The following is a 27,612-nucleotide window of genomic DNA, read 5'->3' as shown; positions in this document are numbered from 1 at the left end:
CAGTACTTGGTCCTGCTAGTGAAGGCAGGGGGCTGGACTCAATGACCTTTCAAAGTCCCTTCCAGTTCTAGGAGATAGGTATATCTCCATATATTAAAAAAAATTAATCGTGCAATTAATCACAGTGTTAATAATAGAATACCATTTATTTAAATATTTTTGGATATTTTCTACATATTCAAATATCTTATTTCAATTACAACACTGAATACAGTGCTCACTTTATAGTTATTTTTAATTACAAGTATTTGCACTATAAAAAAACAACAGAAATAATATTTTTCAATTCACCTAATACAAGTACTGTCGTGCAATCTTTTTATCGTGAAAGTTGAACTTACAAATGTAGAATTATGGACCAAAAAAACCTGCATTCAAAAATAAAACAATGTAAAATTTTAGAGCCTGCAAGTCCATTCAGTCCTACTTCTTGTTCAGCCAATCACTCAAGCAAGTTTGTTTACATATGCAGGAGATAATGCTGCCCGGTTCTTGTTTACAATGTCACCTGACAGTGAGAACAGGCATTCGCATCGCACTGTTGTAGCCAGCATCGCAAGATATTTATGTGCCAGATGCACTAAAGAATCATATGTCCCTTCATGCTTCAACCACCATTCCAGGGGCATGCATCCATGCTGATGACGGGTTCTGCTCGATAAGAATCCAAAGCAGTGCGGACCAGATTTTCATTATCTGAGTCAGATGCCACCCGCACAAGGTTTGTTTTCTTTTTTGGTGGTTCGGGTTCTGTAGTTTCCGCATTGGAGTGTTGCTCTTTTAAGACTTCTGAAAGCATGCTCTACAGCTTGTCCCTCTCAGATTTTGGAAGGCACTTCAGATTCTTAAACCTTGGGTCAAGTGCTGTAGCTATCTTTAGAAATCTCACATTGGTATCTTCTTTGCGTTTTGTGAAATCTGCAGTGAAAGTGTTCTTAAAATGAACATGTGCTGGGTCATCATCCAAGACTGCTATAACATGAAATATATGACAGAATGCGAGTAAAACAGAGCAGCAGACATACAATTCTCCCCCAAGGAGTTCAGTCACAAATTTAATTAACGCATTTTTTTAACGCGCATCATCAGCATGGAAGCATGTCCTCTGGAATGGTGGCCGAAGCATGAAGGGGCATACGAATGTTTAGCATATCTGGCATGTAAATACCTTGCAATGCTGGCTACAAAAGTGCCATGCAAATGCCAATTCTCACTTTCTGGTGACACTGTAAATAAGAGGAGTGCAGCATTATCTCCTGTAAATATTAACAAACTTGTTTGTCTTAGGGATTGGCTGAACAAGAAGTAGGACTGAGTGAACATGTAGGCTCTGAAGTTTTACAGTTTTGTTTTTGAGTATAACAAAACACTATGTAACAAAAAAAATCTACATTTGTAAGTTGCACTTTCATGACAAAGTGATTTCAGGAAAAAGATTGCACTATAGTACTTGTATGAGGTGAATTGAAAAATACTATTTCTTTTGATTATCATTTTTATAGTACAAATATTTGTAATAAAAAATAATATACACTTTGGTTTCAATTACACAGAATTCAATATATATGAAAATGTAGAAAACACATCCAAAATATTTAATACATTTCAATTGGTATTCTATTGTTTAACAGTGCAATTAAAACTGTCATTAATCTCGATTAATTTTTTTAATTATGATTAATTTTTTTGAGTTAATTGCATGAGTTAACTGTGATTAATCGACAGCCCTAATTAATTTAGGAAATCTTTTACATTGAAAAGTACTTGAACAGCATATGCAAAATTGCGCAAGTAGATAAAGTTGACATTAGTAAAAAAAATATTTAGATCACTGCTGACTCAAAAATTACTAAGGCAGCAGCTTTAGGTTGTTCCGAGCCCGTAACTAAAAAGGGAAGGACACCTTTAGATACTGTCTATGCTAATAACAATATTTCTGATTAGGTAAACCTCCACAGGCTTGTCTACATAGGGAAATTGACTGGCATAACTATAGCAGAATAAACTATCGCACTTTAGATATTCTGGAGTTGATCCCCATATGGAGACACCATTCCAGGATAAAAGTTATTTTATTCCAGAATTATCAGTGTTGTATTGTATTAAAAGTTGTTGTTCTAATTTTTTTATTTAATACATAATATTTTCATAAGAAATTGCACTTTGAGTCATACTCAATGAGCTCTCTCAGCCCCATCTTGCAAGCTGCTGGGAGCCACCAGATCTAGCATCCATTCAAGTCAGTGGAAAGACTCTTAATGACTTCAGTAGGCACTTGATCAGGTCTTATGTGAAGTAGGCTTTTGGGATTTCTACTAATAGGAAAATGTATTTGCAGAGCACAAATTTATAATGCATCTTCACATACACACAAATTCAAGAGACCACATATTTAAATTACAGAGGAATCGAAAAGACTGGGGAAGGCATTTTTTCAAAAATGACTAACGCAGTTAGGTTCCCCACTTCCACTGAAAGTCAGTGGGAAGAGTTAGGTGCTTCACTTACCTAGCCACTATTGAAAATCTCATTTGGAGTGTGTAAAAATATTTTTTTATATAAAAGTTTTACTAATGCTTAAAGATACAAGTACACTCAATTGTAATACTCCACACTCCATATTGTACCTTCCAAATGAGATTCTGAAAGCACTATACAGTAAGTTTCACAACACTCCTTTGAAGTAGATTATGTTATATTTTATAAATAAATTGATTCACAAAGAAGTTAGGTGACACAGACAAGGTCAGTAAGTCAGTGGAAGACACAAGGATACATCATGGGATGGAATCTTTCTGCTGTAATACACAGCCCACACAATGTAAGGTAAAGTAATAAACAATGAAAGTAAATGACAATGCTGTTTGAATTAAACCCACTTAGACACATTGCAATAGTTCAGTGTGATGAACAGTAGTATATTACTAACCTTAACCTGGAGGGTAAGGACCCTGCAGTTCTTAGTCAATAAATTGATGTCAATGGGAGATTTACTTGAGCAAGGACTACATTTCTCAGAAGATCAAAGATAACTAGTATTGCATTCTGTCCTAAACAGACCCAGATTCACACTTTCCATTAGTTAATTTATATTGAGCCCATGACTACTACTTTTATAGATCCATAAGAATAAGTGTGTTTTTACTCTTTTACTAATATTTGTTTAATTAAGTTAATTAATTACAGCTTAACTGAAATATCTTACAAAAGACCTCACGCAGCTTTCAAAGTGTAATCTGAAACCTAATCCTTTTTTTTCCTTTTAAACTAGCACTGAGGATGAAGTCAATAAATTGTCAATTAATAACATACTTGCTTTGATGGCTCTTCAGTAATTTACTTTCATACCACTTCATAAATTTCTTAGCAGAACTTCTGGGATTTTTAGTACAGTACCTCTGACATGGGAAAATTTGGTTTAAATATGCTCTGCTACCAATAAACCAATAAGACTAACTGGCTGATAATCCTCCCACACTACACTGTTTAGAAATATGCACTCAACCAGTGAAAGTTTAATTTGTTCCGCTAATGGCACAGAAAACTACTCAGACTCATTCACTATATAAATCTGAACTTCAGTCCACTACTTTTAGTTATTGCCAAGGTACAAAAATCAAATTATTCAATGCTTTGTAACAAACTATGTTATCTTTTTTTTGATCTAAAGCATAACAGTAATAATAAACACTATCAGTAGCTAAGTATTAAACTGCACTTAGTAGGAGAAATATAATAATAAAAAAACTTAGAAAACTCTAAACATCTATTTGAATCAGTATACTATCGGGCAAGACAAATCATTATGGCCAAATGAGTCAATATCAGAGCATTATTGTTTAATTAATACACTTAAAAACTAACTAATCTTTACAAATTTCAGCTACCACACTTGTTGTCATTTATAGTTTAGGATTTCCAGCCGGATAAAATTATGTTTCTTTAATACAGAATTAGCTGAAAAGGTAATTTAGCTTACAAGTAGGAAAAAATGTGGTGCAAAACTGCACAACTTTTAAATACCCATTTGATATTTTGCTATACAGTACAACCAAATATTAGATTGAGCTCTAAAGTGAGTATATTTTATATATTAATTCTTAAGCATATATATAAAATTTTAAACAAAAAAATCTTTCAGATTGATCATTTTCCAAAACACACATTATTCACTTTATATGCTTTGTTCTTCCTATTTACATGATAGTTTGAGTTAATAAATAAAGAATATGTGAAAAATGTGGCATAAAAATTTTATTTGCAAAGGTTTGGGATGATCACACTGTTTGGCAGGGACAGTAATAGTGATACAATCATCCCAAGTAAATTTCAATAAAAACTTTATTCCACATCATGATGTATCCTGTGCATTATGCCATATTCTTATAGAAAACCTATTTAATATCTTTAGGGTTTTTTTTAAAAAGATTATTATTGATACTATATTTCATATCCCTCCACCTATAAGGTCCTTTGAAACAAACAGTAAGTGACCATGGAATTAAAGACTGAAAAAAAATGCATAGACACAAGTGAGTAAAATTAAGATTGTAAGGTTATTTTCCTAATTTTTTTAAGGAAAAAGGTAAAAAATAAATTATATTATGTACAAGTGTGGAATCCCCTTCAACCCACAATCATGCAAGTTCAGCAGTTTGAACCCTAAACCTTCAGTGTTTCTGCACAGACTTCTACCACTAGAGCTACAGAACTAATTAGGTGGCAGGAGAAAACTACTGCTATGCCATGTGGTGTGTACCACTCTAAAACAGTCCCCTTGATATTACCCTACGTCAAATATAGGTTATATATTGAAATAGCCCATTATAAAGACATGAACATTAATATCTCAGAAAAGCAAATTTCCAAAGTAGATAGATTACTTGAAAAGTGAGCAGTGTTTCCAATTACTATCTGAAGTGCTAGAAAAGCCTAATTTAGAGAAATCTTTACTGATGTTTGTTCCACATAGTACCACTAATGGGCTTCTTATAGACATGCTTTTTACAGCAGCAAACACTGTACAATAGTTGTTGTATAAAGTATATCCTAGATATGAAACAGACATATTTTGAGATTAGGAGGTGTTTATGCAGAGGAATAATGTATCTGTTTCAACTGACCATCTCGGTGCTACCAGCAAACTATGTTAATAAAATAATTATTTTAAAATATACCTATACTCCCAAGTTATGCATACATTGTGTATACATCCTTTATGACGTAAAGATTCTTAAATCTCATTTTCACTGCAATTTAGATAAAGATACATTATTATTTTACCAATGAATTGAGATATCCTGGCCAGTGGACTCATTTTCAAGGTCTTTACGTAATGTGACCATAATTCTGAGCAAGGTAAACAAGGTAGTGTTTTAAGCCAATTTCCATGGATATTTAAGTATTTTCAGTGGGAAGAATCACTTGTAATAACTAGTTTCAGAGTAGCAGCCGTGTTAGTCTGTATCCGCAAAAAGAAGAACAGGAGTACTTGTGGCACCTTAGAGACTAACAAATTTATTAGAGCATAAGCTTTTGTGGACTACAGCCCACTTCTTCGGATGCATGTAATAACTACTAGCCCAGGTTCTGTGTAGTCTCTGTACAGTGGGACCAAATTCTGTCACATCAATCACCAAATTCCATACCAATATTTTCTATCACCAAGAATATCCTTTATTCCCATTTCCCAACACCACAAAAAAAAACAACAACAACACACAACTAGGCTCATACTTGAAATTAATCACTGATGTAAAATTCATTGGGGATTATCAAGCATGACTATTTTACAGGAAGGTTTTTTCCCCCTCACTATGCTCTCCAGGCAGCCAGGTTTCACTCACATTGAGGTTTTCCAGGCAGTCGGACTCAGCATCTTCTTCCCCTGTATGAACCAGGGAAGGAGGGAGTTTTGAGACAATGGAATCAATGCCTGATCTCCCCAGCTCTAGGCTACAGCTGCTGCAGTGTTCTGCAGGTAACCCAGCTCACCAATCTAAATTTCTGGTTTCCCTTACTCCCTGTCTAGAATCTGAACTCCAGCTCTGGCTCCTTGACTCCCTACTGCCTGGCTGCAGGGAACAAGTACTGTAGTCCAATTAACTCCCCATTGTAGGGAAAACTGCAACACAAGCTGCAACTACAAGCAGGTCCCAGCAGATCAGGGAGGCAAAACAAAATGTTGAACATCTGGCTGCTGCAGAATCATAGAATTGTAGGACTGGAAGGGACCTCAAGATGTCTTCTAGTCCAGTCACCTGCACTCAAGTATAATCTAGACCATCCCTGACAATCTGCTCTTAAAAACCTCCAAAGATGGAGATTCCACAACCTCCCTAGGCAATTTATTTCTGACAGGAAGTTTTTCCTAATGTTCAACCTAAACATCCCTTGCTACAATTTAAACTCATTGCTTCTTGTCCTATCCTCAGAGGTTAATGAGAATATTTTTTCTCTCTCCTCCTTGTAACAACCTTTTATATACTTGAAAACTGTTATGTTCACCCTCAGTCTTCTCTTCTCCAGACTAAATAAAGCCAATCTTTTCACTCTTCCCTCATAGGTCTTTTCACTCTTCCCTCTAGATCTTTAATCTTTTTTTGTTGTTGTTGTTCTCTTCTGGACTTTCTCCAATTTGTCCACATCTTTCCTGAAATGTGGCTCCCAGAAATGGACACAATACTCCAGTTGAGGCCTAATCAGTGCAGAGTAGAGCAGAAGAATTACTTCTTGTGTCTTATTTACAACACTCCTGCTAGTACATACTGTACCAGAATGAGGTTTGCTTTTTTTGCAACAGTTTTACAGTGTTGACTCATATTAGGCTTGTAATCCACTATGATCCAAGATCTGTTTCTGCAGTACTCCTTCCTAGGCAGTCATTTCCCATTTTGTACGTGTACAACTGATTGTTCATTCCTAAGTGGAGTACTTTGAATTTGTTCTTATTGAATTTCATCCTATTTACTTCAGATCATTTCTCCAGTTTGTCCAGATCATTTTGAATTTTAATCCTATCTTCCAAAGCACTTGGAACCCCTCCCAGCTTGGTATCGTCCACAAACTTTACAAGTGTAGTCTCTGTGCCCTAATCTAAATCACTGATAAAGATACTGAAGGCTCACTTCTTCTACAAAAAGTGAAATAATCACAGTGGGAAGCCTTCACATTGTGTCATGACATTTGTGCTGTGTTTAATTATTATGACAGTGTACTCAGAAAATAAGGATACATCATCATCATTCAAACATTATAATACAATATCAGGGCATTATACCATGGATTTTTTTGTTACTTCATGCAACTCAATTTCATCTCTTTTTTCTCTCCATGCTCCACACTCCTAGCTGCCGAGAGAGCGTTTGTAGCCAGCGTTGCAAGATATTTATTTACATGTCAGATATGCTAAACATTCGTATGACCCTTCCATGCTTCGGCCACCATTCCAGAGGACAGACTTCCATGCTGATGATGCTTGTTAAAAAAATAATGCGTTAATTAAATTTGTGACTGTATTCCTCGGGGGAAGAACTGTATATCTCCTGCTCTGTTTTACCCGCATTCTGCATATATTTCATGTTATAGCAGTCTCGGATGATGACCCAGCACATGTTCGTTTTAAGAACACTTTCACTGCAGATTCGACAAAACGCAAAGACGGTACCAATGTGAGATTTCTAAAAATACCTACAGAACTCGACCCAAGGTTTAAGAATCTGAAGTGCCGTCCAAAATCTGAGAGGGACAAGGTGTGGAGCATGCTTTTAGAAGTCTTAAAAGAGCAACACTCTGATGCGAAACTACAGAACCCAACCGTCCCTCCCTCCCCCCCCCAAAAAAGAACCTTCTGCTGGTGGCATCTGACTCAGATTATGAAAATGAACATGCATCAGTACGCACTGCTTTGGATCATTATCAAGCAGAACCCATCATCAGCATGGAAGCATGTCCTCTGGAATGTTGGTTGAAGCATGAAGGGACATATGAATCTTTAGCACATCTGGTACGTAAATAACTTGCAACACCAGCTACAACAGTGCCACGCAAATGCCTGTTCTCACTTTCAGGTGACACTCTAAACAAGAAGCAGGCAGCATTATCTGCAAATTGTAACCAACCTTATTTGTCTGAGTGATTGGCTGACCAAGAAGTAGGACTGAGTGGACTTGCAGGCTCTAAAATTTTACATTGTTTTCTTTTTTAATGCAGTTTTTTTTTACATAATTCTACATTTTTAAGTTCAACTTTCATGATAAAGAGATTGCACTACAGTACTTGTATGAGATGAATTGAAAAATACTATTGCTGTTTGTTTTTTACAGTGCAAATATTTATAATAAAAAATAAATATAAAGTGAGCACTGTACACTTCGTATTCTGTGTTGTAATTGAAATTAATATATTTGAAAATTTAGTAAACATCCAAAAATACTTAAAATAAATGGTATTCTATTGTTGTTGAACAGTGCAATTAATCGCGAATAATTTTTTTATTTGCTTGACCGACCCAATTTACAGCCCTTGTCTGGCTATACTGGAAGGAGGACAGGAAACACTGTATATGGTTTAAATAGGACAAAACTTTATTCTTAAATATCTGGGAGTACCCAGCAGATAAAAGAGTATAGTGCAGATAATTCCATAATCATTTCAATATATACCTAGGGGGCTTCAGTCAACCCTCCCCATTACCCATGTTGGTCCCCAGCCAACCCATTGCTGGGACCTCATTATTCCCTCCTCAAATGAGGATTGGGGGACGTGTTACAAAAAAGATGAGGGTGTGGCTCTCTGCTGTATTAGTCATAGGAGCCCTGAACCTCCCCACCCCCATTTCCTCTCCTTTCAAGAATACCTCCTTTAAATCCTTTACCAATTCATTTTATCTGATCATTGTATCCCTTCAATACAGAGTACCTGCACTGGACATTCACCCCACAGTTATGTAATGAGTTGCGACATCATAGCCTAACTCCTGTTTTATGTTTGCCCCAACTAAGCCCCCAAAACCTGCTATGGGGAAGGAAAAAATACCCACTTTCTCTTGGCATATCCAGTGGTGAGAGAAAAATTCCTTCCCAGCCCCCTGAGAAAGGCGTGACTAGCATAATGCCCACAGCAGATCCTGACAAAACCCAGTATTCCACCACTTCCATGTGTGGGAAGGTGGGTGCTATTACGCCTTGTCCAAACAAAAGAGGGCTTTACCTACACTGACATGCACTTATATAGTCCCCCCTCTCTTCCAGTCACCTGAGGGGGATGGGTCAACATCTCCACACTAACCTGGTCTGCAGCTGGAGCAGAAAGTCACTCCCTTGCTCTCTACCCTTAAAGGGACACACACCTTTTCCAACAAGTCAGACAACAGCCTCCACCACTTAATGTGCAGTGAGGTCATTTTGCACAACCCAGAGTAGTGCCTGCTTTGCTTACTTACAGATATATTGTAATTACCCTCAAATCATATGGATAAATCTGACCCTTAATTTACAGTCTAAGAGCGGTGTTCATGAGACTGATGCAATGTTAAAGGAGTAAAGGGAGCCCACTTCCAGAGGAACCTTTCAAGCACTGAAGCTGAAGTTAGCATATAGCCATGGAACCTTTAAAAAGAAGTGACAGTTGGACCAAGGAATCTATCAGTGAGAACTCAATACATGTGATCAGTCTCCCTCATACCACTGACTCACTACAACCATTAGAATTGTTGTCTGCAAGTTAGCTGTAGAGAAGTGGTGATGATTGATTCAGTATTCTCTGATATCACAATGGACCCACTTAAAAGTTACCTGTGCTGCTGAAATTATCCTATCTTTAGCCATGTAATCATAACAATTAAGTACAAAAACTGTTAATAATTTAGCTGAATTACAACCTAATTTCTTCAAATAAAATTAATTTATCTATAAGGAAAGGTTGAAGGATCTGTGCTATTTTATTACTGAGATCATTTAGGACAAACAGCACCTCAGTGATAATAAATTTCTTAAAGGACATGGCTTTTCATTCATTTTAACTCAAACTAATCAATTGATTTACTTGTAAATTCTCAGAAAATACATTTTGTATTTAAAATAACTGCTGTAAGTTTGGGGAAGATATGCTATATTTTTTATACATAAAGAGGCTGAATCACTGATTCAAATGCAAAACAGAACTCAACCTATCTTATGGAGTTGTGATTGATGCCTCCTAATAAGAAAAACAATTTAAGGGCTTGTCTACATTGTGCAGCAAAGTGTGCCAGAGGGTTGTGATCTGTAAAGTGCTCTAACATGCTGCATTCTAATGCCCCAAATAGACCCTGTTGGCATACTCTAAAAGGTACTTAGTTTGCATTAACAGACTATGTTAATGTGAACTAGCTACCTTTTAGAGTGCACCAGCAGGGTCTACACAGGACAGTTAGGGTGCAGCACATTAGAGCACTTTACAGCACTCTTCTAGTGCACTTCGCCAGCTCAGTGTAGGCAAGCCCTTAGTTACTATTCTGATCCGCACTGTGTGAAGGAAAATGAGGTTACTTACCTGTAAGAGAGAGTTCTTTCAGATGTGTGGTGCCTATCTGTATTCTACACATGGGTACACATGGACATCATGCACATGAGTCTGGAAATTCTAACAAAGTGTCTGTTGGCCTGCACATATGCAGTAGTTCTCTTCACGCTCCAGACCGGAGGCATAAGAGGCTGATGCCTCTCCAGCTCCTCTTCTTAAAGCGAATCCAGCAGGATTTGAAGCAGAGGGGATGGAGAGCAGGTAGCGGAATACAGATATAGAGCACATATAACAAAGAACTTCCAGTTACATGTAAGAATCCTCCATTTCTTCTTCAAGGGCTGGTCCCCATGTGTATTCCACATGTGGGTTATTGACAAGTAGTATTTAGACTGGAGGGGGGGGGGTGGGAAGGTGCAAGGATGCCAGCAGCAAAGATGCTTGAAGTATTGTAGTTCCCACTGCTGCATCTGCAGTGGAGGCCTGAATCAGTACATAATGCTTTGTGACTGTGTGCATGGAACTCCAGGGAGCTGCTCTGTAGAGATCCAGTGTAGGTACTTCCTACAGGGATTCTGTAGAGGCAGCTTGTGCTCTCATGGAGTGTGCCCTAATCCGACAGGCAGTGGGATATGTACTAATTGATAGTATGCGATGGTGAACCCAGAAATCCATTAAGAGATTCTCTGAAAGGATATAGTTTCTCCTATTGAACTTTCTGCTATGGCAAGAAATAGCCTTGGTGACTTTCTGATAGGTTTGGTCCTCTGCAGGTCAAATGCCAACACACATCTGACATCAAGGAAATGAAGTCTTCTTTCTTCAGTGGAGGTATGACGTTTGGGGAATAAAACAGGTAAGTGGATTGTTTGGTTGACATGGAATTCAGAAATAACCTTGGAGAGGAATTTAGGATGGAGGCAAATGGAGACTTTTCCTTGTGAAAAACAGTATATGGTGGGTCTTCCATAAGGGCTCCCATCTTGTTCACCCTTCTGGCAACCTGCATGGACAGGTGGGACATAGAGCATGTTGACAAGGGTTCAAATGGAGGCCTACTGAGTGCTGATAGGATGAGATTGAGGTCTCAGTGAGGTGAAGGTTTGATGACTGGAGGAAAAGTCCTGACTAGGCCTTCCATGAATTTCATTGTCATAGGCTGAGTAAAGATGGCCTGTTTACTGGAGAAAGGAAGGCACTGATTGCTGTAAGATGGTCCTGCAGTGAGTTAACAGAAAGACCTGAGGTTTTTTTAAAACAGGAGGTAATCTAAAGTGACTAGGATACCTGCAGAACTTGGAAAAGGCTGCTTATCCTAAGCCCAGTGAAATGTCTCCATTTAGCTAGGAGGCAGTTTCCAGTCAAGTCTTTCCTACTTTGAGTAAGAACAGTCTGGACGGCTGCCAAGCAAGTTCATTCTAGTTCCAATGCCCATCCAAACACCAGACCTTTAAGTGGAATGGATCTGGATTGGGGTGTCTGATTCTGCCCCCTTCCTGAGTAAAGAGATCAGGGAAGGGGTGGATCCTGATAAGAGGACAGCACCCAACTGGCCCAGACAGTTTTGGCTCCCAGAGCCCCTGAGAATGTCAATCTCAAGATCTGTTGTAACAGGGAAATAGGATGAAAGGCATATCTGAGTTTATTAGTCCATGACAACAGGAGAGCACTGCCCTGGAGCTGGGACTCATAGCTCCTCTGGAGCAGTACAAGGGAAGCTTCCTGTTCATTTGGAATGCGGAGAGATCCAACTGAGGTGTTCCCCATTGAGCAAATATCCCACTCAGGATAGAACTGTGTATCTCCTATTTCTGGTTTGTAGAGAAGTGTCTGCGAAGGAGTTTTGAGTACCTGGAAGGTATGCAGCTTGGACAGTGATGCAGTTTCTGATGCATCAGTTCCAAAGCCTGTCTGCTTCTAAGCTAGGGATAGAGATATTGCTCCACCTTCGTTTATGTAAGAGACCATGGTGGTGATGTCCAGTGTTACTTAGACATGGAAAAAAGGAATGAGCAAGAGAAAAACCCTGCATGCCAGGCTGAATGTCCTCATTTCCAGTAGAGTGATGTGCAGTCTGGCCTCTCATTGAGTCCAGGCACTTCGTATGGTGTGGTTCTTCATGTGAACACCCCAACCCATAAGGGATACATCTGGTGGCACTGGGAGTGGGAGTGATGAAGGGGATGTCAACTGTCACTCAATCCAGGTTTGACCACCAGGTAAAACAGGTGATGACCGAGGTGGGAACAGTCACTCTGGTGTTGATGTGATCCTTGTCTGGTGAGTAGACCAACCAGAGCCAGGCCTATAGGCAGCATAGATGGTATAACGGCAAATGGTATAACGTAAGTGCATGAGGCCATGTGGCCTAGAAAAGAAAGGCACACCTTGACTGTAGTCCTTGGTCTGCAAATAATCTGTGCTATCGGCTTGCTCATTAAATGAAATCTTTATGTGGGATGGAAAGTTCTTGGTGAAATGGAGCCCAATGTCGCTCCAATAAAGTTTATCGTCTTTATGTGTGTTAAAATTTACTTTTCTTTGTTTACACAGGCACCCACTACTGCTAGAAGATGGACCAGGAACAAAGTCACCACTCTGACCTCATGGCTGGAGCAACCTACTAGGAGCCAAACATCATAGAAGATTAGGGTTGGAAGAGACCTCACGAGCTCATCTAGTCCAACCCCCTGCTCAAAGCGGGACCAACCCCAACTCAATCATCCCAGTCAGGGCTTTGTCAAGCCTGGCCTTATAAAGATATCATCAAGATATGGGAAAACTGTGTAACCCTGATTTAGGCTGCCATCACTGAGGAGACCTTTGTGAATACTCAGGGTGCTGTTGCTAGTCCAAATGGAAGGATTCTGAACTGGAAATATTCCTGACCAACTAGAAACCAAAGGCGCTTTCTGTGGGACAGAGGAATATCTACATGAAAATAAGCGTCCTTCATATTGACCGCCATGAACACATGATATTGATACCTGTGTAACCATCCTGAATTTCGACTCTCAAATTAAGGTGTTCAGTTGTTGAAGGTCCAGAATGGGTCTACACCCTCTATCTTTTGTAGGGTCTAAGAAATAAGAGGAACAGAACCATCTCCCTTGATACTGAGATGGCACTCATTCTCTTGCCCCTCACTGGAGGCGGGAGTCCATCTCCTGTTGAAGGATCACCTGTGAGAGTGGCCCCTGAAGGGGGACAGGGAAGGGGGTTTGAGAAGGAGGGAGAGAAACTCTATGGAATATTCTTGATGTATAATTTCTAAGACCCATGTGTCTGTTGTGACAGAGGCCCAATTGTGGGAGAAAAATCAGAGACAGCCCACAAAGATAAGGGGGATAGAGGTGGGTGGCATCAATAGAGGTGGGCGGATCTTGACCGAAGGGTCAAAAGTAGACCTTAGTGTATGACTGGGAATGGGTAGAGGTCGTGTTAGCAGAGGGGGCTGAAAACCAACGCCTCTGAGTCCTCTGACATTTACACAGGGGTTCAGCCGGACACTGCTGGTAGAACGTCTGTGGAGGGGGTGGCCTTGTCCTAATACACCTGCCTCTGGTGTTGTCTCATTGGAGTTGGAGTATAAAGTCCCAGGGACTGTAAGTTGACCTTGAGTCTTTCAATCAGTTTAGGGACTCATGCGTTTCTTTGTTGAAAAAATGTGACTCGTTGAAAGGCAGGTTCTGTATGATGTTCTGGACCTCACTGGGGAGCCCCAAAGAGAGAGGCCAAGACTCAAACCTCATCACTATGCCAGTGGCTAAGCCTCTGGATGCACTGTCTGCTGTGTCCACTACAGCTTGAAGGGATGTCTTTGCCACTAACTTACCCTCCTCTGAAGGACTGAAATTGGGCTCTTAAAAATCAGCCACCCTGGAGTAATTGTTAAAATTATACTTGGCTAACAAGGCCTGATAGTTAGCTATACAGAATTCTATACGGAATTGCAGGCTCATAGAAGAAAAGACCTTTCTTCCCAAGAGGTCCAACCTCTTTGAGCTCTTGTCAACCAGAGTGTTCTTGGGACACTGTGATCTTGCTCTATCCATGACTGCCTGTACCACCAGGGTGGGAGAAAACAAATTCAGGCTTCTTTTATGGGCAGATATGAATGGGGATCTGTCCTTTCAACCATGAGTGCACCCCTATTCTCACGGAAAGCCTGGGAAGAACAGTTCTTGGACTTAGCAGCTGTAGACTCTGCTCCTAAGTTTGTTCTTGGAGGGGCGCTGCTTGTCTGATGGGGCCAATTTGGGGGGGGGGGGGGGGGGGGAAGTCTCCCTGGCACAGATCAAAGTGACGCCTCAGAGCCTTCTCCATAACGTGTTTGCTTAACTGAAGCTCATGAGCTTTGCATGTTTGCAGCGAAAATGAGCAGCAGATGCTGCACACTGCAACTACATGCAGCTCCCCCAAGCAGTAGAGACAGCATTGGTGATCATCACTCGTGGAGAAGCGAGGGCAGGAGACACAGTTCTTGAAGCCCAGGATTCTGGGCACAGTCCCAGACCGCAGGGAGGGAGTCCCCGGTAGGGGGAAAGAATTAGCAATACCAACTATAGTATAAAACTCTAACAATACCAATGTAAAAACTATAAAACTATAAAAACTATTTACAATATCTATTTACAGGCTGTCAAAGATAAAAGCTGGAGAAATCTGTGGACACAGTGATTCCAACTCAGCCCATGTCACGGTAAGAAAGAAGTGGAGAGACATCAGCCCACACTGCCTCTTATGTCCTTGGTCTGGAGTACAAGGAGAACTTCACTGCATCTGTGGTGCAACAGATACTGATTTTTAGAATTTCCAAACTTGGCCTCATGGAATGCATGTGCACCCGTGTGTGCAATACACATAGGGACCAGCACTTGAACAGGGAGTTAAGAAGCTTATTCTTGATTGGAGAAACCAATCAAGGTGTACGGTAGACAAAAACACAAGCAAAAAAACCCATCCGGGATGGCTTAGGCATGGTATCAGTTAAACAACTACGTTTGCAGGGAGCTTGGTTATAGAAACCCTGCCCATGGACAGATCCAACAAAGTGATCTACCAAAGCAGAGTAATATCCTGTATTCTGTTGCCCTCAGAGTGTAAATAAATACCTACTTTTAAAAGATATGCATTTTATCAAAGGGACTAGAATCAAGCCCTAGCAAGCAGATAGATAATGCTCTTTGAAATCACTTCTGCAACACTTATGCCTTATTCAGCTCTCCTCTTTTCACCTACAAACCCAAAGGATTGTGTTCGATTTTTTAAACTGTGGTGAACATTTACGGCATTATAAATATAGAAAAATCTATGCAATTACATACACATTTTTAAAAGTATGTCATTTTAGGTCAGCTGAATTTATGCATTAAAAATGTGCAAAAAGTAGATGATAATTTTGTAACTTGGATCCTAAGCGGTCAACTGCCTCTTGAAACTATAAAGTCCAAAGGTTTCATTAATCCAGGACCATTAAAGTAATAGTGAAGTTGGTCAGTAATTAAACTGATCACATCTCCCTGAAGACCAAAAATGTAGACAACAGCTAGTAGCTGACAACTAACTTCAACATTTTCCAGCTGCTCTAGAGTAAAGCCTTTAGACAGTTGAATGCATGCATGCATCTTATTTTCCCAGGATTTCAAAGTCCACATGCAGGCTGCTGCTCAGCTATTATAAATGAGTAATTCAAGTAGGGCATGACTGCTTCTTGTATTAACTTGATAAAGATGTTTCACTCCAAGTGCATCAACAGTTGTGTTAAGTCATCCCTTTCACAGGCTGATTAGGATTACTTATGCCATGTTTTGTTACCATCGAAAAATAAAGAAGCATTATTAACTTTGACATTTATTTTCATAAGAATTTAACTCTTGGCTAATGAATTAAAAATAATTTCATTCATTGATTGCTGTCTTAATTCAAGTAGTATCGCATTACTTAAAAGTCAAGCATTATAATGTATTAACCATCCATTTAAACTATAAATTTGTTTTCAGAATGTTCAACTGTATTAAAGTTTGTTTATCATATTGGCACATGAATCAAAAGTTCTATTTTTTCGCTGCCAACAGATGAGTCTTCAGAAAACTGATTTAAATACAGACATTTTAATGTAATTGACCGAATATAATTATGCCTGGGGGGAATTCTGCACCACTGCACACGTGCAGAATTTATATCCCTCACAGATTTATTTGCTTCCCCACGAGAAAAATGACTCTCACAGGGAAGCAAAGGGAAACCACAAGAGCGGTCATGCAACCCTCCCTAGCGGTATGTTTCAGGTGCCCAGGGCAGCTGGCAGAGAGGTAAATCACTGTGGGGCAGTAGATAGGACTGGGGAAGACCTGGCTGGTGACTCCTACCCTGCGCCGGGCTCAGCTGCTAGTCCTGACTAGTCTGGGGAGGATGGGACTTCCTCTTCCCCTGCACGGCATCCAGGGCCGGGTCAAATCTAGCCCCCAATTTCTCCCCCGGCTGTAGGAAGCTCTGCAAACTCTCCCCTCATACCCAGACCCTCCCGCTGAGCCTCACTCCCTTCCCCGCACTCAGAACCCCACCTGATGAGCCCCACTCCCTGGCACCTGGACCACCCCGATGAGCCAACCGCACCCAGATCCCCACCCCACTGAGCTCCAACCAGTTGCACCTGAATACCCCCACCACTGAGCCCAATTCCTCCAGCATCTAGACCTCCCACTGAGCCCCCCACACCCAGACCCCCCTGCTGAGCTCTATCCTCCCACACCCAGACCCACTCCTGACACTGAGCCCCAACCACATTGACCTGGACCCCTCTGCAGAGTCCCATTACCATTGCACCCAGAACCCCCCAACAAGCCCCTGTGCATCCAGATCCCCCCCGAACCGCCTGCACCCACACAGAACCTTCTCAACTCACACCCAAATACTCCCCACATTAAGCCCCTCCACATTTGGATCCTGTCTTGCTGAGCCTGCCTGCCCACACAGAGGGGCAGGGCACTGAGATGTTTCTGGGTCAGACCGGGTCCTTGCACTGTGTCAGGGTTGGGTGCAGCCTCACCTCTGAGTCTGTGTCCCCAGGGAGTTGGGGGAGGGGGTGAAAGCTGCACATTGATCTCCCACTTCTGCGTAGCCAGTGGCCTGTGCTTCCCAAATGCCATGCTGCAGACGCCACATGTATTTGACAAATAACATTTGCAGAATTTTAAAATACTGTGTGCAGAATTTTAAATTTTTTGGCACAGAATGCTCTCAGGAGTAATCTAATGCATCTTAAGAATGTAACATACTGATTCTATAATCAAACATTTACAAAATAGCTATTAACTATTTTTCAATACATTTTGAACATGAAAATATATTTTAGGATATGTTTCTGAGTTAACCATATCGGTACATATATTTAAAGCATAATTTAACAATTTAAAATGTTTTGTAAACAATATAATGGTTATTTTTTCTAACTTTGTGTTTATTAATTTTCAGTTCACTGGCCACAGAGTTGGTACACACACGGTGGAATTCCCTCTTTCTATCCCCACCCAAAGGCCCTTGTGTAAAATACTCTATGGATTAAGGGAAAGAGAAGAGAATTCACTTGCCCCTCTCAACAGATAAGAATGACTGCTTATTGGTTCAATGGAAACAGAATCAAACATTAATACAATTACATTAAAAAGACAAATTTCAGTATACATAATTCACATGCACCTCAAGGGGGTAGGATGCCAGGATATAGAAAAATGAATAATTTTAATAAAATGTTTTGTGGCTATACTATATCTTTAGAGATATAAATATATTTAGCGAGATAGTTGATCCTCTCGGACCTTAAATTGAGGTACTTTGAGGGCATATTCCAGTAGTGTTTTCAAGACAAATAGGCATCACCTGATTCAGAATATCATTCTGAGAGTAATAAACTAATCTTCAAAACTTTCAATTGTATCATTTGTTATCTTTTAGTGCCCATAATAATTTTAGAAACATACTCAGTTTTCCTCCTCTTGGAGTTCTTGAAGGTGGCACAGATATTTGCTGTGTTTGCAGTGCTGTTGTGTTGGCATCCATGCTGCTCCTAAGTCTCCAAATCTGTAACTGTCATTACTATATTGTCCACTTCACCAGTAATAGCTATTACTGTGGCATGTACCCTGACACCTTTCCATTAATTTCATATTGTATAGCTTTAAATTATTGCTATTCTCATTATACAGGCATAGAATTCTTTTTCCAGGTTTCCTGGTGAAAATGACAACCTAGAGGGTTTTACATCTGCCTGCATGACCTTGAAAATATAATTCTGAATCTGTTTTGATTGTCTCTTGGTCATTTTCAGTAAATTAGCAGCCTTATATCTGTTTGAGTACAAACATAGGCTCTGAACCTGCAGCTGTTTCTGCTCAGGCAGATGCCAGTGCCTGCATAGAGTCAGTTGCAGGATTGGGGCTACAGATATAGTAATCTGTAATTCAGCTGCTGTTTCAGTAAAACACATTGTCTGCCCTGCTGTGTTGCTTCTACCCTCCTCCTCAAATAATTTAACTGCAAACCAAATTCAAGTTAAGTAACAATTTTAAAAATGTAGTTATTTCATTAAACTATATAAGCTTATCAGTGTATTTTTCAAATACATTTAGTTTACCAGGAAGTAATAAGAATGTTAGAAGTGTTTCAAAAGTGAATTTCAAACAAGACTTAAAATGACTAGATTGCATGTAAATTAAATATTCTACTGTGTTTATGGTGCCTGTGTTTGAAGTTATGTTTTTTAAAAACTGTTTTATGGAGATATTTACAACTAAGAGCACATAATATACATGTAGCATATTCACTATTATTCTACATAATAATATATCTATCTTAGATACTTCTAAAGCATCCACAATACCTAGTTATTTAATGCATCATTGTTACATATAGGCAGGCATATTGGTATTATTTAGTGCAAACTAATTGTACTTAGATGCTTTGGAGAAAAATGCAGATGTTACTTATTCAGTATATAAAAGATTAATGGCCAAGATTTTAAAAAATGAGTAGTGATTTTGGAAGTCTCAATTTTTGGATGCCCAATTTAAGGGGGCCTGATTTTCAGAGGGTGAGTATTCAGCACTTTATGAAAATAGGCTTCTTTAGAGTTTCTGAAGTGAAAACTGAGGTTCCACAATCACTAGTCATTTCTGAAAATCTTGGTCAACTTTTCTAGATATACAAAAATATTGTTTTAGCTCAGTTTGTCGCTGGCATTGTCTTCCTGGGTTACAATTAGCTTACTGATTAAATCCCAAGAAGATTTGGGACTGACTAATCCTAGCTCTGATCTGTTCCATATCTCACATGGCACCACATTCCTTTACTCACATGAAGAAGAACAGGAGGACTTGTGGCACCTTAGAGACTAACAAATTTATTAGAGCATAAGCTTTCGTGGACTATAGCCCACTTCTTCGGATGCATATAGAATGGAACATATATTGAGGAGATATATATACACACATACAGAGAGCATAAACAGGTGGGAGTTGTCTTACCACCTCTGAGAGGCCAATTAATTAAGAGAAAAAAACTTTTGAAGTGATAATCAAGCTAGCCCAGCACAGACAGACAGTTAGATAACAAGTGTGAGAATACTTACAAGGGGAGATAGATTTCAATGTTTGTAATGGCCCAACCATTCCCAGTCCTTATTTAAACCGGAGTTGATTGTGTCTAGTTTGCATATCAATTCTAGCTCAGCAGTTTCTCGTTGGAGTCTGTTTTTGAAGTTTTTCTGTTGTAATATAGCCACCCGCAGGTCTGTCACTGAATGACCAGACAGGTTAAAGTGTTCTCCCACTGGTTTTTGAGTATTTTGATTCCTGATGTCAGATTTGTGTCCATTAATTCTTTTGCGTAGAGACTGTCCGGTTTGGCCAATGTACATGGCAGAGGGGCATTGCTGGCACATGATGGCATATATCACATTGGTAGATGTGCAGGTGAACGAGCCCCTGATGGTATGGCTGATGTGATTAGGTCCTATGATGATGTCACTGGAATAGATATGTGGACAGAGTTGACATCGGGGTTTGTTACAAGGATAGGTTCCTGGGTTAGTGGTTTTGTTCAGTGATGTGTGGTTGCTGGTGAGTATTTGCTTTAGGTTGGGGGGTTGTCTGTAAGCGAGGACAGGTCTGTCTCCCAAGATCTGTGAGAGTAAAGGATCATCTTTCAGGATAGGTTGTAGATCTCTGATGATGCGCTGGAGAGGTTTTAGTTGGGGGCTGAAGGTGACAGCTAGTGGTGTTCTGTTATTTTCTTTGTTGGGCCTGTCTTGTAGGAGGTGACTTCTGGGTACTCGTCTGGCTCTGTCAATCTGTTTTTTCACTTCAGCAGGTGGGTATTGTAGTTTTAAGAATGCTTGATAGAGATCTTGTAGGTGCTTGTCTCTATCCAAGGGATTGGAGCAAATGCGGTTATATCTTAGAGCTTGGCTGTAGACAATGGATCGTGTGGTGTGTCCTGGATGGAAGCTGGAGGCATGCCCCTACTCTACTTGCGCTACATTGATGACATCTTCATCATCTGGACCCATGGAAAAGAAGCCCTTGAGGAATTTCACCATGATTTCAATAATTTCCATCCCACCATCAACCTCAGCCTAGATCAATCCACACAAGCGGTCCATTTCCTGGACACTACTGTGCTAATAAGCGATGGTCACATAAATACCACCCTATACCGGAAACCTACTGACCGCTACACTTACCTACATGCCTCCAGCTTCCATCCAGGACACACCACACGATCCATTGTCTACAGCCAAGCTCTAAGATATAACCGCATTTGCTCCAATCCCTTGGATAGAGACAAGCACCTACAAGATCTCTATCAAGCATTCTTAAAACTACAATACCCACCTGCTGAAGTGAAAAAACAGATTGACAGAGCCAGACGAGTACCCAGAAGTCACCTCCTACAAGACAGGCCCAACAAAGAAAATAACAGAACACCACTAGCTGTCACCTTCAGCCCCCAACTAAAACCTCTCCAGCGCATCATCAGAGATCTACAACCTATCCTGAAAGATGATCCTTTACTCTCACAGATCTTGGGAGACAGACCTGTCCTCGCTTACAGACAACCCCCCAACCTAAAGCAAATACTCACCAGCAACCACACATCACTGAACAAAACCACTAACCCAGGAACCTATCCTTGTAACAAACCCCGATGTCAACTCTGTCCACATATCTATTCCAGTGACATCATCATAGGACCTAATCACATCAGCCATACCATCAGGGGCTCGTTCACCTGCACATCTACCAATGTGATATATGCCATCATGTGCCAGCAATGCCCCTCTGCCATGTACATTGGCCAAACCGGACAGTCTCTACGCAAAAGAATTAATGGACACAAATCTGACATCAGGAATCAAAATACTCAAAAACCAGTGGGAGAACACTTTAACCTGTCTGGTCATTCAGTGACAGACCTGCGGGTGGCTATATTACAACAGAAAAACTTCAAAAACAGACTCCAACGAGAAACTGCTGAGCTAGAATTGATATGCAAACTAGACACAATCAACTCCGGTTTAAATAAGGACTGGGAATGGTTGGGCCATTACAAACATTGAAATCTATCTCCCCTTGTAAGTATTCTCACACTTGTTATCTAACTGTCTGTCTGTGCTGGGCTAGCTTGATTATCACTTCAAAAGTTTTTTTCTCTTAATTAATTGGCCTCTCAGAGGTGGTAAGACAACTCCCACCTGTTTATGCTCTCTGTATGTGTGTATATATATCTCCTCAATATATGTTCCATTCTATATGCATCCGAAGAAGTGGGCTATAGTCCACGAAAGCTTATGCTCTAATAAATTTGTTAGTCTCTAAGGTGCCACAAGTCCTCCTGTTCTTCTTTTTGCGGATACAGACTAACACGGCTGCTACTCTGAAACTTTACTCACATGGTAATTGTATAATTTTATCTTGTGGTGACAGTTGTAATCTGGTATGGCAATTCCTATGAGCCTCAAATCAGTGAGGCACTTCTTCATTGATATTGTTAATGTTCTGAAAATGTTCACTGCTTTGTAGATTTGAGATTATGTCCCAGAACAAGTAGTCTGGGTTTTAATCAAAAACCATGTATATCAAAGATTTTCAGTAAGCTTGTGTGCATTCCTAAAAAGAAATCAAAACTTTTGAATCTGTGACCATTTCACAAAAATATTTGTGGAGCAATCTACATGCCCTCTTCATCTACAACAGAGGTTGGGCTGTGGTAAATAATGGAGTCCAGAAGCAGAAGCATGAAGAAAATATTTAGAGTTGAAAACAAACCATCTCATTAAAAAGAATATTTCAACTGTATAAAACAGTGGTTTTCAAGCTGGAGTCTGCAGACTGTCTAAGGGGTCCACGAAAGATTGTTGTTACCATAGAACAGTGGTTTCAATCTTTGGTCTGTGGACCACTCAGGGTCCACAGACTAAGTCTAAGATTTCCAAGGTGGTCTGCCCCTCCATCTGAAAATTTTTAGGGGTCCACAAATGAAAAAATGTTGAAAACCATTGGTATAAAATGTTAATAGTATGAGTGTTAGGTAGTAATCAGAGTTTCAGAACAATAACTAAAACTCAAATTACAATCACAGCTATTTGTGCAAACTTACAATAACTTTATATGAAATACTTAATAAAGGTTACACTGCATTAAAATACAGTACCCTTAAAGAAAAAAACAGTTACAATATATTAACATTTAATTTATTATTACACTTTTTGCAGACAATAGTGTCATCTGAAAACTGAATAATTAACCTAAAACATAAAAATAAGCTACATGTGAAATACATTTGTGTTTTATGTATATTGCATTTATTTTCAATGCAATATTTTTCTCATTCAACATTATATGCATCAACTCCAAACAAAGGATAGTTGTGGCAATTTAACTAAATTATGAAGTTGGAAGAATTTTAAACATTACATGAAAGTGAACAGCCAGGGTCCTTTCTACCCATCTCTGGTGAGCATCCAGATGCAAGTTAAAGATCCCAAGGCAATTTTTCAAAATGAGTAGGAGCTATCCCGATATCTTGGCCAACATATACACTCTCAATTAAAAACAGATTTTAATGTCCAAAGCTGTGTGTCAGCAATTCTCGAGAATGTATAATGGCTGTCAGGTTTCCAAAACCTTTCTGCACAATCAGCATCTAGTCACCTTGCTTAATAAAATGCTCTGAGGTACCTTGAGTGAGAAAGCTGCTTTATACAAATATATTATAGAAAAATGTATTAGCCCATATTGTTACTGAAATAAAATCTTCTGTTTGGCCTTCCCTATATAATTTATTACACACAAAAAAAACCCCTAAGAGATGTTGTTTAGGTTGCTGAATCAAGCTCTCGCAATTAGCAGATGCCAGATTTAACAGTGCCTATGCAACTTGAATTCTGCCAACCAGTGAACTGAATGAGGCAGGAGTCCTATAGAAAACAATAATATGTGATCATATAATTAAGGACTGTATCATAATACTTAAACACAAGGGGGCAGAATTAAAGTTGCCCATGTAACCTTATATCTAGCATTTCCTATTTTTCAAATGTTTAATTTTGAAACCTCCTAAACAACACAACATATTTTCGGTACAAAATTTCCTACGCTTTTCTCTTTTTAAAGGAAAACAAGTTCTACTATGTACAACTAACCATCCTCCCCAATTATGCATCATCAACAGGGTTTGAACCCTAAACCTCCAACACTGCAGCATAGACCTTTACCACTTCAGCTACAGAACTAACTACATTAGTTGTCAATGGAAAGCTGTTATCCAAAGGAGAGAAGGATGGATTAGGGATAGTGGTGCAAGTAAAATCCATGCCTTACCAGTACAGGGTGGGCCACCAGTTAAGGTGAGCATGTGACCTCCCCACGTGACCCTCCATGTGAATTCTCACCGCCTCACCCCCAGCCTGGGGCCCCCATGCTCTACCTGTCCTTCCCCACATCCATCCCATGTTACCTGGGGCGGGGGGAGGGGCTCTGTCCTCCTGAGTCCTGCTGCGCCGGAGACAGAACTGGGGGCCAGAAGTACAGCCGCCAGAGATGCTGCCAGCGTTCCGCTCCTTTCCCCGCTGCTGCCCCTCTCAGTGGGGAAAGGAACAGAACTCCCAGTCCCATCCCCTAACCCTCTCCTCCAGCGGGGCTGCTACTGTGGTACACAGACGGAGACGCAGCTCTGTTGAAGGGCAGAGAGTGGGGCTGGGAGTTCTGCTCTTTTCCCTGCTGGGAAGGGAAGCGGGGAAAGTAGCAGAACTCCTAGCCCCGCCCCTGCCCTTCCAGGCACGGAGCTGCGTCTCAATCCTTCCTCGTACTACAGCAGCACCTCCACCCGAGACAGGGCTGGCGGGGGGGTGAGGTTCGGGAAGTACATCTGCCAGCGTTCTGCTCCTTTCCCTGCTGCCCCTCCTAGCGGAGAAAGGAGCAGAACCCCCAGCCCCACCCCCCAGCCCTCTCCTCCTGTGGGGCTGCTGCTGTGTCTTTCCGGTATGCTGAACCGGCTATAAATAGCTTGCTGGTACGGTGTACCAAGCTACCTGCACTACTGGTTAGGGAGGAACTCAGCGTGACACTATCTCCAACCCCCTACTACACATAGGTATATGGCAATTCTCCAAAAATAGCCATATTTTTGGAGTTTAATGTACCCATCCTACACATACCCATATATACCATTTGAAAGCTTATTTTATGTGCATTTAGATGACCTATGATGTGGAGCTGTCAAATGGTGCTGTAAGCCTGTAGGTGAGGTGAAACAGTGGCATCCAAAATGAGGTGTCATTTTTTCGCACAGTTCCAAAAATACTGCAACATGACTATAACTACAGTTTTTACTGTTTCAGTTAATTTCAACACCTTATTGTGGTGTTTATTGGTCAAAGCTACTAAATAATGTATTGAAAGATTTTTTATTGGTTTTGCATGGGCAAATAATTTTTCTTCAGAAATGATGTAGCTCTTTAGAATGTGGCAAAAATGGCGAATATCAACATTTTGCAATATACTAACATGAAATGTTTTCACATCACATTCTTAATTGTCAAAGTATCTCACAAATGACAATAGTTTTCTACATTTTCAATTGAAATTTGCTGATCAAATAGTCTCACACTGAAGGTTGTGTACCAATAGCAGTAGATTGCATGCCCAGAGTTTGTACTGCACAGTGGGTACAAATGTAAGTGAATTCTTAATGTAATGCTTCTCCATTTGTAAGCTTTTGTACATACAATGTATCAACTAGTCTGCCTGGTAGAAGGTTATAATTTGTAATTGCCTGTGCATGCAGTACTAGCCTTTTAAATATGCTAGAAACTAGCTTTTTAACTCAGTGACACTTACGCACAGGTCTGTATTAGTGTTAGAGATGACAATACACAACTTCGTATGGGCTTCAATCAAAGTGCTCACTAAGCAAAAATAGCCATTTTTATACTAACCTATAGATCTAATTTATACATAAGTTAGCACAAGTTTGTATACTTGTACAAAATAAAAAATGGTGATATTAGTGATGGAAATGTTAGCAATATACTTTGGAAATTTTACTTCTACAGGGAAGATGCAAAATATGAAAACATGGAGGATATAAGCGTCTTAAAGGTTACATCAAAAAGAAAAGGACTCTCCACAAACTTTGAAAAAATGTGTTATTTGTCAAGAAAATAAAAAAATGCAAAAGTCACCAGTGCTGGACACAATTCTGTGGTGCTGGAAGAAGAAGCCAGAAGAGATTAACTGTGTTGACAGTTACTGGATGAATTTTCTTGTTTAGATGATGTGCCACCAATACTCTATCATATGGGTTGTTTTGAAAAATACACTACCAAGTCAAATTTGCACATCAGAGTTGTATTGAACCCAGGAAATAAAACAGACTCTGAATCTGATCAGAGAGCATCATGTTCACCTGCTTCTATACCCATCAGAGCAATTGCGTCCTCCAGTGATTGGTCCTTTTACATTATTTGCTTGAGGAAAAATACACAAGATAAGAAACTTTATCAAACAGAAACCTTTGAGAGAGCAAGTAGCCTAAAGGAGGCAGCACTTCAAAGAGGAGATGTTGACATATTGCACAGAATATCTATGGAAGACCTGATTGCTAAGGATGCAGTTTATCACTCAACATGCCTTTCTTTCTACTTGAGCAAAACAAATCTTAAAGCAAAACCATCCAGTTACACAGCAACTACACAGTCATCTTATGACATTGCATTTTATCAGCTGACTAAAGAGATAGACAGTGATCTTACGCACAACAAGAAGGCTGGAGAAGATATAAAGCCCTTCTTCCTTCAGATGTAGAAACTGAAAGCTATTCCAGTGGCAAATGACAGGCAAAATAAGAAAAACACTATGGTTCTCCAATTTCATTCCATTCACAGCATGAACAAGACGAGTCTACCATTTTTCAATACAGTGCAATAACATGTAGTTAATGCTAATCCAAGTTGCCAGTAATCTGAAGCATGAATTTAAGTAATCCAAAGGTTTTGTGACTGTTCTTCTGGCAAGTGAGCCTGATGAAAAGCTTTCAAATGAACAAGTGGTTTTGTTTAATGGTGCTTCAATCCTTTCATCTGAAATAGCCAAAATGAAAGCCTCAGAATATTATCCCCAAAGCCAGTGATAGCAGTTTACAGAGGTCAGCTACTTTTGTGCCTCAACTGGTGCAGGAGTTTGTCCTTTGGTTGACAGACAGAGAGGCATACAATTCAGCTAGCAATGAGTATCATCCTTCAGAAGACATTCAAACAAGGTGCCTCTCAATTGCAGAGTACATAGTATTTAAGAGTTCCAAAATTATCACACCACTGCACATTAGCCTTTCTGCACTGCTACACCATGAGTTTGGGTCTCACAATTTAGTTGACATACTACAGGTACATGGATTCTGCATCAGTTATGATGAGCTGAGGTGGTTCATCACTAATGCTGCAAACACTGATGTAGAAAGACTCCAGGGAGGTGTGGTCATGCCAAACAGAACTGTACCACTTCATGCCAGTGGAAATCTCATCTATTACCAAAGAAAACTCTCGCGTCTCTA

The 27,612-nt window shown here is 39.9% G+C and overlaps 1 protein-coding gene across 22 annotated transcripts in view; it reads right to left on the bottom strand.

Annotated features, from left to right (window-relative positions):
• Nucleotides 1–27,612, bottom strand: part of VPS13B (vacuolar protein sorting 13 homolog B) — a 943,390-nt gene that overhangs the window by 587,488 nt on the left and 328,290 nt on the right. Inside the window, exon 20 of one of the 22 annotated variants that reach the window (XM_042845072.2) lies at nt 23,146–27,142. The exons of the other annotated variants lie outside the window; for them this stretch is intronic. Within the exon in view, the coding sequence (XP_042701006.1) occupies nt 26,964–27,142 (179 nt within the window). The 3' untranslated portion in view covers nt 23,146–26,963. Of the gene's footprint in view, nt 1–23,145; nt 27,143–27,612 lie in introns of those variants that run through there. 22 annotated transcript variants of the gene reach the window in all.

This window comes from Chrysemys picta, chromosome 2 (assembly GCF_011386835.1).
Source record: "Chrysemys picta bellii isolate R12L10 chromosome 2, ASM1138683v2, whole genome shotgun sequence".
NCBI classification, from domain to species: Eukaryota; Metazoa; Chordata; order Testudines; family Emydidae; genus Chrysemys; species Chrysemys picta.
The sequence above is the reverse complement of the archived record's forward strand: the minus strand, read 5'-3'. Positions and strand labels throughout refer to the sequence as shown.